This window comes from Tribolium madens, unplaced genomic scaffold, assembly GCF_015345945.1.
Source record: "Tribolium madens isolate multiple individuals breed KSU strain unplaced genomic scaffold, Tmad_KSU_1.1 Scaffold_19;HRSCAF=116;Tcas5.2_LG9, whole genome shotgun sequence".
Classification (NCBI taxonomy): Eukaryota; Metazoa; Arthropoda; class Insecta; order Coleoptera; family Tenebrionidae; genus Tribolium; species Tribolium madens.
This window is the reverse complement of record NW_025400983.1, coordinates 14,054,563-14,068,217: the sequence shown is the minus strand read 5'-3', so window position 1 is coordinate 14,068,217 and position 13,655 is coordinate 14,054,563. Positions and strand designations below refer to the sequence as shown.

The 13,655-nt window shown below is 34.0% G+C and overlaps 5 protein-coding genes across 8 annotated transcripts; 1 reads left to right on the top strand and 4 right to left on the bottom strand.

Moving 5' to 3' along the window:
* Window positions 1-18: 18 nt before the first annotated feature.
* LOC123015819 (endoplasmin) lies at window positions 19-4,017 on the top strand. 2 transcript variants are annotated; one of them, XM_044415817.1, is made up of 4 exons: window positions 19-181; window positions 234-323; window positions 1,646-1,806; window positions 1,860-4,017. In XM_044415817.1, the coding sequence occupies exons 1-4, from the start codon at window positions 136-138 to the stop codon at window positions 3,906-3,908; spliced, it is 2,346 nt and encodes a 781-aa protein (XP_044271752.1). In that variant the 5' UTR covers window positions 19-135; the 3' UTR covers window positions 3,909-4,017. The 2 variants fall into 2 exon arrangements, with proteins under 2 accessions (XP_044271752.1, XP_044271751.1); XM_044415816.1 differs by having other exon boundaries at window positions 225-323.
* Window positions 165-2,242, bottom strand: LOC123015825. The gene is made up of 3 exons (XM_044415825.1): window positions 1,491-2,242; window positions 1,008-1,149; window positions 165-449 (listed from the first exon to the last, which is right to left on the bottom strand). The coding sequence occupies exons 1-3, from the start codon at window positions 1,615-1,617 to the stop codon at window positions 329-331; spliced, it is 390 nt and encodes a 129-aa protein (XP_044271760.1). The 5' UTR covers window positions 1,618-2,242; the 3' UTR covers window positions 165-328.
* LOC123015823 (regucalcin-like) lies at window positions 3,942-5,238 on the bottom strand. Its single transcript, XM_044415822.1, has 3 exons — window positions 5,080-5,238; window positions 4,642-5,012; window positions 3,942-4,587 (listed from the first exon to the last, which is right to left on the bottom strand). Exons 1-3 carry the CDS (start codon window positions 5,130-5,132, stop codon window positions 4,013-4,015), a joined length of 999 nt encoding a protein of 332 aa, XP_044271757.1. The 5' UTR covers window positions 5,133-5,238; the 3' UTR covers window positions 3,942-4,012.
* Window positions 5,239-5,560: 322 nt separating this feature from the next.
* LOC123015820 (regucalcin-like) lies at window positions 5,561-7,459 on the bottom strand. The gene is made up of 3 exons (XM_044415818.1): window positions 6,787-7,459; window positions 5,793-6,732; window positions 5,561-5,737 (listed from the first exon to the last, which is right to left on the bottom strand). The coding sequence occupies exons 1-3, from the start codon at window positions 6,837-6,839 to the stop codon at window positions 5,714-5,716; spliced, it is 1,017 nt and encodes a 338-aa protein (XP_044271753.1). The 5' UTR covers window positions 6,840-7,459; the 3' UTR covers window positions 5,561-5,713.
* Window positions 7,460-7,523: 64 nt separating this feature from the next.
* On the bottom strand, window positions 7,524-13,485 carry LOC123015821 (regucalcin-like). Of its 3 annotated transcripts, XM_044415820.1 has the most exons (7): window positions 13,086-13,485; window positions 12,934-13,000; window positions 12,313-12,738; window positions 11,050-12,234; window positions 9,497-9,596; window positions 9,064-9,434; window positions 7,524-9,015 (listed from the first exon to the last, which is right to left on the bottom strand). In XM_044415820.1, the coding sequence occupies exons 5-7, from the start codon at window positions 9,559-9,561 to the stop codon at window positions 8,438-8,440; spliced, it is 1,014 nt and encodes a 337-aa protein (XP_044271755.1). In that variant the 5' UTR covers window positions 9,562-9,596; window positions 11,050-12,234; window positions 12,313-12,738; window positions 12,934-13,000; window positions 13,086-13,485; the 3' UTR covers window positions 7,524-8,437. The 3 variants fall into 3 exon arrangements, with proteins under 3 accessions (XP_044271755.1, XP_044271756.1, XP_044271754.1); XM_044415821.1 differs by lacking the exon at window positions 12,934-13,000 and having other exon boundaries at window positions 11,050-12,738; XM_044415819.1 differs by lacking the exon at window positions 13,086-13,485 and having other exon boundaries at window positions 11,050-12,738; window positions 12,934-13,079.
* Between the last annotated feature and the right edge of the window lie 170 nt (window positions 13,486-13,655).

The window sequence follows — 13,655 nt, the reverse complement described above, 5'->3', positions numbered from 1 at the left end:
TGGCTATATTTCGGTGTAAACTCTTCTAGAAGCCCGGTCTGTCATCATTCTGAAATTTGGTTTGATTTGTAAGGTGTCACGTTTAATACCAATGTTGTTCTGAATGAATTAAAAAGGTCTATTTTTATTGAAAAAATGAAGCAGTTGATATTTTTAGTGGTCAGTTTATTGCTTTTAATTGGTAAATATAAAAATTAGTTTAGCTTTTAGTGGTTTTCAATTAGCATTTTTAGGATTCACAAGAGCAGATGAATCTATTGGGGAAGGAACGGTCGAAAAGGTTGACTTGGATTTAGGGGCTAGTAGAGAAGGGTCAAGAACAGGTAATTTAACGTATATTTTCGTAATTCATTAAGTGTTCTTTTACAATGGGATTTGTTTGTTTGGCAAAGTGGAGTCTTCTGTCAGACCTGTCCAAATCTGTTAATTGCACTTGATACCAACCATACCTATAATAACAATTTTATTTTATATTAATTTCAGATGAAAAATATAAAATAGTTAGGTACAGTTGGAGACAAAATACTTTGGTTCACTTTTCTGAGACTTCAATGTAATTCAAGCTTTAACGTTAAAATGAATGACAATTTTAAATTAACGACAGCTATTATTATTGCTCACATTTAATTAAGTATATCTCGTGTCATTTCTACCGCTATTCTGTCACATTTTATAATGTTTTCTCTATGAAATGGTTTGGCTGTAAATTTGGCAGTTGTAACACAGATTCTTCTTTTAAACAGAAATCAAATGTTTGTGGTGTATTTCACCAAAAAAAAAAAAAAAAACGCATTTGTGACGTTGGCAATGTGGCGATAGAAATGGCACGAGATGTATTATTACAAAATTATTATAACAGCAGATTAAAACATATTTTATCTTTATTATTGTTAAGCAAAATGTTTCTAATTTTTATTACTTTATCGTGATAAAGTGAGCTTAACTAGAGAAAACTATTTTTGTTTTATAATCTTAATTAAGAATAATATTTATTTACTGTATTTTACCTTTGATTTTCAGTGAGTGGGTCCTTGTATTTTTCTCTGGGTCCTTTTACATCTAAATATTCTAATTGTTTTTTTAAATCATCGTTTTTGCATTGGAACTCAGATTCATGTTTACAATAAAATTTGGGTGTAATTGTACTTGCTGCAAAAATAATGTTTTTAGTACAAAAATAAGATTTATAGTTTAGAGAGTTATAGTTTGAAATGTTATTTTCCATTAGTCGCAAAAACTATTTAAACATAATATTTATTGTTACATCAATTTTTTTACAATTGAGAAGCTCTATCTGCATTTATTAGGTAGTTTAAAAAAGGATTCTTGTTTTTGCACCGGTATCTTTATTGTCATCTCACATAACAGCAAAAAATTCAAAAACTTTGTAAATGCACATCTTTTATTGTTGAATTATTAAATTTATTTTTGAGTCGACAAGAAAAATTACGTGCTTCAAGTGTACTAATTAAAATTCAGGCTAAACTTACGTAACTTTAATGGTTTTCCAATTTGTATATTAGACTTTCCAATTAAATTTTGTGGAGCGAAACACAGTTTGAAAGGATTTTTTTTCTTAAAACCCGACTGATTTGTTTTCTCTTGTTGTTCACTCATGTTTGATCAATACCTGTACGTTTTTCAGATGATGAAGTCGTTAAAAGGGAAGAAGAAGCAATTAAATTGGACGGTCTCAATGTTGCCCAGCTAAAAGAACTACGCGAGAAAGCGGAAAAATTCACTTTTCAAACGGAGGTTAATCGGATGATGAAACTCATCATCAACTCTTTATATAGAAATAAAGAAGTGAGTTTGAAATCTTATTTTAAAGATATTTTGTAACAATTTTTTTTTTATAGATTTTCCTCAGGGAATTAATTTCTAATGCCTCTGATGCTTTGGATAAGATACGTTTGTTGTCACTGACAGATAAAAATGTGCTGGATTCAAATCCTGAGTTGAATATCCGTATCAAAGCCGACAAGGAGGCAGGAATGCTTCATATTACTGATACTGGTATCGGTATGACCAAACAGGATCTCGTTAACAACTTGGGTACTATAGCCAAATCGGGCACTGCCGAATTTTTGAGTAAAATGCAAGATGCGTCTACGGCTCAGGACATGAACGATATGATTGGCCAGTTTGGTGTTGGATTCTATTCGGCCTTCTTAGTTGCGGATAAAGTCATTGTAACAACAAAACATAACGACGATAAACAGTACATTTGGGAGTCTGATTCGTCAAGCTTTTCTATTATTGACGATCCTAGAGGTGACTCGTTAAAACGGGGCACGACAGTCAGTCTTCAATTGAAACCTGAAGCTAAAGATTTCCTTGAACATGACACTGTCCGTTCTTTAGTTAAGAAATATTCCCAGTTTATTAATTTCCCAATCTACATGTGGACGAGTCATACTGAACAAGTTGAAGAACCCATCGAAGAGGATGAGAAGTCTGAAGAAAAGGAAAAGCCTGATACTGAAGATGAGGCAGCTGTTGAAGAAGAGAAAGAAGAAGAAAAACCCAAGACGAAAAAAGTTGATAAGACTGTTTGGGATTGGGAACTTTTGAATGACAGTAAACCAATTTGGACGAAAAAACCGTCAGAAGTTGAAGACAAAGAATACGATGAGTTTTACAAGTCGTTAACTAAAGACAGTAAAGCACCTTTAGCAAAAGTTCACTTTATTGCTGAAGGGGAAGTCACTTTCAAGGCTCTCCTGTACGTACCAGAAGTACAACCGTCTGAAAGTTTTAACAGATATGGTACCAAAACTGACAATATTAAGTTGTACGTGAGACGAGTATTTATCACTGACGAATTTAACGACATGATTCCATCTTATTTGAGCTTCGTAAGAGGTGTTGTTGATTCAGATGACTTACCTTTGAACGTTTCCCGTGAAACTCTTCAGCAACACAAGCTTATCAAAGTTATTAAAAAGAAATTGGTCCGTAAAGTTTTAGATATGTTGAAGAAGATATCTGAAGAAGACTATGAGAAATTCTGGAAAGAATACTCCACAAATATCAAACTTGGAACAATTGAAGATCCAGCAAATCGTACCCGATTGGCTAAACTTCTTCAATTCCATTCCTCTCATAGCGACAAAATGACTTCTTTAGCCGATTACGTCAAACGTATGAAACCTAAACAAGAACGCATTTTTTACATTGCTGGTTCATCCAAAGAAGAAGTACAAAAATCACCTTTTGTTGAACGCTTGTTACGTAAAGGCTACGAAGTTTTGTATCTCGTTGAAGCTGTCGATGAATACGCGATCTCGGCAATTCCCGAATTCGAAGGCAAGAAATTCCAGAATGTGGCCAAGGAAGGGTTTAGTTTGACCGAAAGTGAAGGTGGAAAGGAACAATTAGAGCAGCTGAAAACAACATTTGAGCCATTGACGAAATGGTTGAGCGATGATGCTCTCAAGGACTACGTCGCCAAAGCAACAGTTTCAGAAAGACTAAGTGATTCTCCGTGCGCTCTTGTCGCTAGCATGTTCGGATGGACCGGAAATATGGAACGTTTGGCTATTTCGAACGCCCATCAGAAATCTGACGATCCTCAGAGATCTTATTATTTGAACCAGAAGAAGACTCTGGAGATTAATCCAAGACATCCGTTGATGCGTGAATTGCTGAAACGTGTCAACGATGATCCTTCGGATCCTACTGCCAAAGATATGGCGTTGATGTTGTTCAGAACGGCAACGCTCAGGTCGGGTTATATGTTGAGAGAAACTGCGGATTTTGCACACTCTATTGAAGCGATGATGAGGAAAACTTTGGGTGTACCTCTGGATGAAGGGGTAGAGGAAGAAGAAGATCTTCCCGAAGATGGCATTCCGGAAGACGAGAGTGAAGAGGTCAAGGATGATGGAGAACATGATGAATTGTAAATAGTGTGAGTGTGTTTGTGTGATAATGATTGGTTAACGATCATCCAAGACTGTATAATTTTTGTATCGTACCTATTTAAATTATAATAAACAATACTTAAATTTTAAATCGAATCGAGTATGTCTGCTTCGAAAACAGGAAATCCTTTAGTGCCCAAATTTGTTAAAGCAAAAACGCTGCCGGCGCCTGGTTGTTGCTTAATCTCTTCTTCAGTAAGTCGTAGTTTTGAAGTAGTTACGAATAAGATGTCTAAATCCGTTCCTCCCCACATGACGGAAGTGACACATTGGGCTGGGATTGGATATCGATTTAATAATTGACCATTTTGTGGATTTACTTTGATTACGGAGCCTCCGCCAAATAGCGCCACCCATAAATTGTCATCCACGTCAATGGTCATACCGTCTGGACTTGCAGTCAGATTGTAGTCTTTCAAATCGAAGGCTACTCGCCGATTTGAGATTTCTCCCTTGACATCGTCATAATCATACTCTATTATTTGGAGAGTTGGCGAATCGATGTAATAAAATTTGTTGTTTGCTTTATTCCAGGCCATTCCATTACTTACATTAACGGGAGTTATTACTGCTTGAGGTGTTGAAACGCTGTTTTTTGTCACTTTGAAAAGACTCCCTTTATCTGGATGATTTTTAGTATCAGCATCATAATCCATTGTTCCTAAAAAACAACTTATGATTTGCATAATTTAAACAAAATAATTATTGTTCTTACCAAACCAAATCCTTCCTCTTTTGTCGGCCTTTCCATCATTCATGGTCGAATCTGGTTTATCTTCGGCTACCGTAACCAGTGTTTTACTAGTATAATTACCATTTTCTCTGTCCCATTTTACTGCAACAATGGACCGATCGAGGCCAACAATAAGAAGATTTGGATCTGATTTTGACTGAACGACAGGTGCAACAAATCCGTCCAATATTATGGATGTAATTTCCTTGTTTGTGTAATTATAGCTGTAAATTTGTCCTTTCTGAATGTCAACAAAGTAAAGAAGATTGTTTCTGCTGTCCCATGACGGACACTCTCCATGAGTTAGCGGTTCGGTAATCTGATACAAAGCGGGGACGTCGAAGTTGTTTAATCTTAAATTTAATTTAATTTAACCACATTTCTTATTTAATATTTTGCCACAAATTTATTAATACATACCCTGAAGCTATTTGTAAAAAAGAAATTATTGTGATGTAAATAAAGTGCCACATAATTATCTCTTGAATCTTGCCTCACTTGAAGTTCAAGTTCAACTACTTTGCGTATGTTGAAAAATTCAATTATAAGATAAGTTTGACCTTGGTTATGAGAATGAAGGGTACGCATGTAACTAGCCTCATCACTCCATTAGGTGAGGTATGCTTTAAAAAGTTAGGAATTCTGTTTTAGTCGTTATCTTCAATAGTTTGCAATTTTCTGTGTTATTAAAATTTTTATTACACGGACTTTTAATCATCATTTGAAATTATACCTACCTTTCAAGTAGGTAGGTACCGTACCTATTTTTAATTAAGATTTGTAATGAATGTAATTAGATACTAAAAACAATGATGTCTATAATTTTGTTATGTTATGTTTTATTCATGTCCACGCCACACGATAAAATGTAAACTATATACTTATAAAAGAAATCGTATCGTTAAATGTAAAATGAATTTTATTTAAGCTTCTTTACAAAAATGGATAAAAGCAATCCTTACAATGTTGAATTTTCGACAAGAATAATTGTTTAAAAGAATGAGATTAAGATTTGATTTGAAAATATACATGTTCCGGGCACCCAGGTCACAATTCAATTTCTTGTAGTTCCACAACTCTAAAATCATCACATGTAAGGAATGATACATAAAACTATAAGATTACTTGAATACCTGGTCATCAATAGATCCCAAAAGATCAACTGCATTCATCGGCAACCCTTTAGTGTACAATCCAACAACTCCAAACACAGCACCAGCAACTGGTTGCTTCAGCCTGTCTTCTTGACTGAGACTATATCTTGAAGTAGTCACATACAAGACATCCAGATTAGGTCCGCCCCACATTACTGAAGTAACATCCTCTGCTGGTATTGCCACAATTTGCAAAAGTTGACCATTGGCAGGATTAACTTTAATAACAGCTCCACCTCCAAACAAAGCCACCCATAAATTGTCATCTTCATCGATTGTCATTCCATCGGGATTTCCACCAAGTCGATCAGAGTAATTCCTCATGTCAAAAGCAACACGTCTGTTACTTATTATACCGCTTTCCTCGTCGTAAGCATATTCTACTACTTGTCTCGTTGGAGTGTCTATGTAATATAATTTATCGTTGGCTTTATTCCATGCCATTCCATTACTTATATTCAGTGGAGCAATTTCGACAAGTGGAGAGTTTAGTGTCTTACAAGCCACTTGGTATAAAACTCCTTGGTTGGGTGTTAAACCACTCGAATTTTCATAACCCATGGTTCCAATCCACAAACGTCCCTGGTTGTCAGCTTTACCGTCATTAACTCTGCTTGTAGGGAATTGATTGGATAGGGTTGTAAGGATTCTTGTATCACTTGATGATGTTTGGTTCCATTCCACAGCTACAATTGATCGGTTTAACCCAGCAATTAGAAGATTTGGGTCGCGTTTTGAGGGAATGACAGGAGCGATTTCACCGTCGAGTTTTATGACTTCTATTTCTTCATTTTCGTAGTGGTATCTATAGATTTCACCTGCATGAATGTTCACAAAATACAACAAATTATTTCTACTGTCCCATGTGGGACATTCGCTATGGTCCACTGGGTCAGTAATTAAAAATACTCCTGGACCACTACAAATCGACACAAATTACAATTCACAAGTACCTAATTTAATATAAACTTACGCTGCTGCAATACTGCATATTATATTTAAAATTAGAAACACCTTCATCTCCATATTTGGAACGATTATACTCAAAAAAGTAGGTATTACGAGTATTTATTGCAACAAATTTATGTTATAAATGCTGGAAAACAGTACAATACACAAATACAAAATACGCAGGTAACCTGTTTTTTGGTTTGTATAATTACTGTAAGTGGATGTGATAATAGATAAAACACAAATGTAGTGATAACAAAATGACAGTGAAGGGTCATACAGGTGCAACCTAACTATATTGCTTATATCTTGACAAAAAAGAGTTATATCTCATTTAAAAACACATAGCAACACAACTATTTTTATTCAATCTTCTATGTACAAAAATTTTGTCAAAAAAAGCCACAAATAATACTAAACAAAATTACAGTTTAGGATACAGCTTCTTTGTTTCCTCTTCTAATAGCCTGTAGCTATTATTATTATTATTCCAACAGAAATAAATAGAGTCAAAGTGCAAAATATAAACTCTCATGACAAACTCTGATGACACAGTGTCACGGAAGTACTCGATTTTTTAAACACCCTGTATATGTCACCTTGACAACTAATTTATTAATTAAATAATGTGATAGGACTTAAAAAGCAGAAAAAAAAATAATCTAAGTCAAAAATCAAGAGAAAAAATAACTTTTCTTTTCACTGAATCAGAGTAATGCTCATCGTTTCAGGTGAAGCAAAAAAGGTTTTTCCTTTGCAATTTTGGCGTAAAATCAAAGATAAAAAATATTTTTTTTATTTTGTAAACTCAATCCGGGGACATACTGTAGATAGAATTTTTTAACATTTTTTTCATGTTCCTAGTAAGTATCTTATCTTACTTGACATGTTCTTTGGGGCACGAGATCTGAAACACTCTGTTTAGAGAACGAAAGATGCAGAAATAACTCAACTTCTCTTATCCAAATTTTCATTCTGTGTGATGTTTTTAAATTTCTTTTATAGTTGTCCATGACACATACGTATCGCGTAACTAGAACGGTACATTTTGGATTGGCTAAGTATCAGAAATCACATTTGAATCATTTACAACCAACACTGTACTCTTGAAATAGACAGATAGATGTAAGTCTCATGGACAACTAGAACAGAAATTTAAAAAATCACACGGTAGTTTTTGCGATATAGAGCCAAATAAATTTAAAGGCGCTTAGTTTCGAACTTACTAACAACAAAAATCTTTCTTTATCTCTCTTTTCTATGACAGAAATTATAAACAAATATGGTATCTGAAGTTAGCTCTTCAAAATCTTTTACATTGTTAAAATAATAGCTAAACTTATCAATAACAGCCACAGGTTCTCATATTTTGAGTTAAAAAATAAAAATCGATTATTAGAAATCTAAAATTTTTGGACTACGAAATTACGAAATTCGTTCAAACTATATTTTTTTGACAAATTTTCCGAGGCTAAATTGAAGATTGCACCTTATATCTCAACAACTATAAACATTCGGATACGACCACCTTTTAAAATTTTGGACAATTACTAATATCACCCTGTATACAAGTTATTTGAGTAGGTACAATTGGTCCAACGTAACAAGGCTCTGAATGAAAACAAAAAGAAAATTTTACAAGATTTGGACAATGCTCGCATCACATGTAATTATTATATTTTGTCCACAATATCAGCATCGAAAACCTGCCACCCGCTGGTCCCTAAACCAGCTAAAGCAAAAACACTTCCAGCGAGCGGTTGCATCAATCTCTGCTCTTGACTTAATGATGTTCTTGATGTTGTTATAAAGAGAAGGTCCATATTAGGGCCTCCCCACATTACTGACGTCACAGCTTCAGCAGGAATGCCTACAACTTGAAGTAGATGGCCTGTTCTGGGATCAACCTTGATGACAGCCCCGCCACCATAAAGCGCAATCCATAAATTATCATCCCGGTCTATGGTCATTCCATCGGGATTACCCTTAATTGAGTCATACAACGCAAGATCAAAAACTACTCGTCCGTTTCTAATTGTACCTTTTTCATCGTCGTAATCATACTCTACGATTTTTCGCGTTGGTGTATCTATGTAATAAAATTTGTCGTTTGCATAATTCCAAGTAAGGCCATTGCTTATATTCACGGGTGCGACCATCACTTCAGGATCACCCAAGTTCTCGCGTGTTATTTTGTATAAAACACCTTGATTTGGGGTCACACCTCGCGAATCCTCAAAACCCATAGTACCTAAAACATGGGTTCAAAAAATAATACACTTGGATAAATATATTGTACCAAACCACAAGCGACCTTGTTTATCGGCTTTACCGTCATTGAAGCGGCTCGTTGGGAATTGTTTTGATACAGTTGTTAAAGGTTTGGTTCGATAAAATTTACTTTTACCGTTCCACTCCACAGCTACTACATTTCTGTCTACCCCAACAATCAGAATTTCCGGGTCAGTTCTTGATGGTATAACTGGAGTCACTTCACCGTTTAAATGAATGGAATCCAATTTACCGGTTAGAAATTTGAAAGCATAGATGTCTCCAGCGTGAATGTCGACGAAATATAGGATGTCTTTGCGACTGTCCCAAGTGGGGCCTTCTGTATGGTCAACGGGGGGAGTTATTTGGAATAAATGTGGGGTGTCAATACAACACTTGCTGAAAAAGCGTAGTGTTAATTATTGAATCAAACAAAATTAAATTAAATAAATGTATCTTACCAAAAATTATTATTAATAGAACTTAGCAATAAAAACAAGAAAATAACACTACCCGTCACATTCATTACAATTCTTGCTGCTTACTCTTGTGCGACAGACACTAGAATAAAGAAAAACTTTCGCTTACAAATAATTTGTTTGGAAGGTGGATACTGAATAAACAAATGAACAATGGTTTTGTTATAAAATTCAAATCTCAGTAGGAAGTAATTATCATTTCATAGGAAGCATAAGCGATCATTATTTATTACAAAATGTATTTTTTTATCTACAGATGTTTCCTTTATTATTTTGTAGACAAGCGCATTAAATAATGATAAATGAAATAAAATAAAATTCAATATTGGAATACAATAATTTTTACAAAAACCGTTTTAATGAGCGTTTTTTATTAACCTTAGAAAAATATGTCAAATAAAACACAATTTGTATAGCATTTAATTTTTGTATTTATTATTTATTTTGTATTTATGTGTATTCATGGGCGCCCACAGGGGGGGGCCAGTGGGGGCTGGTGCCCCCCCTGGGACAATAGTGGTTGCTGTTTAATATAAAAAAGATTTTTTTGAATTCTTACAAACTCGTTCTAATTTAAATTTTCATGAACGAAATAAGAAACTACTATTTACATTTTTATCACGAACTGAGTGATATGAAAACAGACGAATAAAACGGTTATTATTAACTTTGACTTTTTTTTGTCCCCCCTTACCATAACTTCTGCGGGCGCCCATGTGTGTATTATTAAATTGTATAAACCAAATACCTAATTGTTATGTATTATGTAACCAGCATTAATAGTGTCGACACATTAAACTATTATTGTGTTCCAAAGAATGTAAATGACACTATTATATTCCGTCGTCAAAGGCAACTAATAGAAGAATATTGGTCATTTACAATATGCCGCGTATCGCCGCGTATCTAAATATGTATGGGGTGTTTACTGTCCCGAGAGCGGGAAAAAGTATATTAAAGCTAAATGAACCAGCTCATGTATTAATTTAACTAAAAAAAAATCTCCAAGTCCGTGGACCAACAACAAAAAATATGTAAAAAGTATGGAACCAGCCGTTTTTTTCTTAAATTAACCACTTTACGCAAAAAAATAATTAGTGTAGTGTAAAGTACAATTAAAATGTGACCAATTATCAAGAATAACATTTTTCGAAATTCTTTTTAGTTTTAGAGTTTTGCAAAAAACAAAAAATTAATGGCGACCTACTGTTACATTTTTTTTAATTAAAGACTATGATCCAAAAATGACTTTTTCCGGAAATTGTCTTAGAAACAACATTTTCTTGCTTATTTACGAGCAGGAAAATTGAATTTTCCGAACTAGTACTGTAATGACTTTACAAGACGTAAAATAAAAAAGATACTGTAAAAAAGAACAATTTATTCAAAACTATTAATTAGAAATATCGAGCGATGTAATTGAGTCAACCTTGGATTCGAAAACGTATGTCTGTAAAATGTCAAGTAAAATGACAAGTCGAAAAGTAAAATGGCATGATCAAAAAGGTGATGATAAAACTAAATTTATAACTCACCTTCAAAAAAGAGCGGTCCTACTCGTATTATTATACGTCGGCGACTAATTCCAGCCCATTTTGCCGTTTTACGTGTTATTTGACGTTTCACGTACAGTTAGACATACGTTCTCGAATGCAAAGGTGATTCGATTACAAATTATCTTGAATTGTGGAACTTGTTATGTTTGATTCCAGATAGTGATTTAGGACCGAGCTTCAAATTTTCAGTAAAAGTCCTAGTCGAAATCTTATTGTCGGCGTGATCGTAGCAGATTGTAGATTAGTTATTTACATTCGTGTGCGGTAACTTACATTTTACAGTGCGAAATGAATTTGAAGCACGACGCGCAGCGGAGTGCTTTAATAATTGAGCACTGTAAAATGGTTAACGCACAAGATTTGTATTAAGCTTTTTGGCCGACGTTTAAACAAAAATCCAAAATTACAAAATTCAGAATTAATGCAAATAAATACGTTTGACATAAATATCACGGTGGCTATGCGCTCTAATGTCAAACAATTAAAAAAGACGCAAAACGTCTCAGACATAAAGTTTTAAAGTTTCAAAATGTCGAGTGATAATAGCGATAATAGTGATAATACCCCRCCAGAAATCAGAAGCGCTGCACAAAATGCTTCTACCGAGCTATTGCCCCAAAAATCGCGGGCAAGGTATGAAGCGCAATACAATGTATTTGTAAACTGGTGCGAAGAAAAAGGGGTTAAGTCTTTTTCTGAAAATGTCCTGTTAGCCTATTTCACTGATTTGGTAAACAAAAATAAAAAGTCTCTATGGGCAATTTATTCAATGCTAAAATCATGTATTATGCTAAACAAAAATATTGATATATCAAAATATGGAAAATTAGTAACTTATTTAAAAAGGAAAACCGAATACTATACCCCTAAAAAAAGTAAAATTTTGGATGAAGAAAACTTTGAAGCTTTTCTGTCCCAGGCTTCTGATTACAATTTTTTACTTATGAAGGTAAGTAAGCATTCATTACATATGAACATAAAGAATCCCTTCAACTACACTTAAAACTGTAACAATCACAACATTTTACGTCTTAGCTTTGATTTTAACATTGTTCCAGGTCGTTTTGATAATTGGTGTGTCCGGCGCTTTACGTCGAGAAGAACTAACAAATATGGTTCTGAAAGATCTTGAACAAAAAGATGATATTTTTATTATTACAATCCCTAAAACAAAAACTMATATAAGTAGATCTTTTGCAATAACAAAAAAAGAATGGGTGACCGTCATTCAAAAATACTTACAAATAAGATCAAAAATCACTAAAGTACCAGATCGTGTTTTTTTGAGATATGAAAAAGGCAAATGTTGTGCTGTGCCTGTTGGTATTAATAGCATTGGTGCCATTCCACGCAAGATCGCTGAATTTTTAAAGTTAGAGGATCCTTCCCAATACACAGGACACTGTTTTAGGAGAACCTCAGTGACTTGGTTGGCAAATCGAGGAGGGGACCTTCTAACTATAAAAAGGCATGGGGGGTGGAAAAGCGGTAAAGTAGCAGAAGGTTATGTTGCTGAATCGCTAAAAAGAAAGATTGATGTGGCCCATATGATGACAGAGCCTGGACCATCCACTTCAACTGAACCATCCACTTCAACTGGGCCATCCGCTTCAAAAAGGCCCACTTTTGAAGTAAATATGAGTTCTTTCAACAATCCAAACGTTGAAACTACAACGACAACAAGCAATCAGCTAATTCCTGGGCTTTTTTCAAGTGTTCAAAATAGCACAATTAATGTAAACATTTATAATAATTGTAACATAAGTAAATGAATTATATTATTTTTGACAAAATTATTTATTCACAGTAACAGTAGGTACAATAATGATATTTTCTTTTAAAATCAAGATCTGGATTACTTACTTTTGCCTTATTAATTTGTTTAGATTGTTATTCAAAGTCATTATAATAATAGTATAATCAGTATTACCTGCAATAAAGTTAGGTTAGGATTAGGAAACATGAAGAATGAAACTATTAATTAAAGAAAACTTTTATCTCTTTACATACGTTACCTCTTTTTATCTCGTAATTATCAATTGCTAATTATTATTATTGTTTCTCGTAATTGATTCAAATTTTATGTCAATATGTGACATTGTAGTAATCTGTAAGACGTTAACACATTAACGCAACACAAGATGACGCCAATCTAACTGAAATTAAAAATGTAAAAAAAATAGTTATTTTTGTAATTCTAAGATTTAAAGGTTGTGTATCGAGCGTTTTATTTAAAATGTTATCATCTTACAAATGTTTTTTTTTATAAATGTATATAAAGATAGTTTTGGCCGTGCGGTAAAACTGTCACTTTACCGCACGCCCAAGCCACGGCCGTGCGTAAAATACCCAGGCGACTGTAAATACAGTTTTTCAATAGTTCTCAATTGTACGTTAATTTGACATTTACATGTCAGGAGGCCAAAAAAATCATTACTTGTAGAGGCAGTGTCGTAACTAGAAAATTTGGGCCTCCCCGCGAAAGACGTCTGTTGGGCCCCTCTCTTCTCTGGTTTCGGAGAAGAGAGTAGTATAAAGTATAAGAAGAAACTAAAAAATGCAATCCTTGTAGATTATACATACAG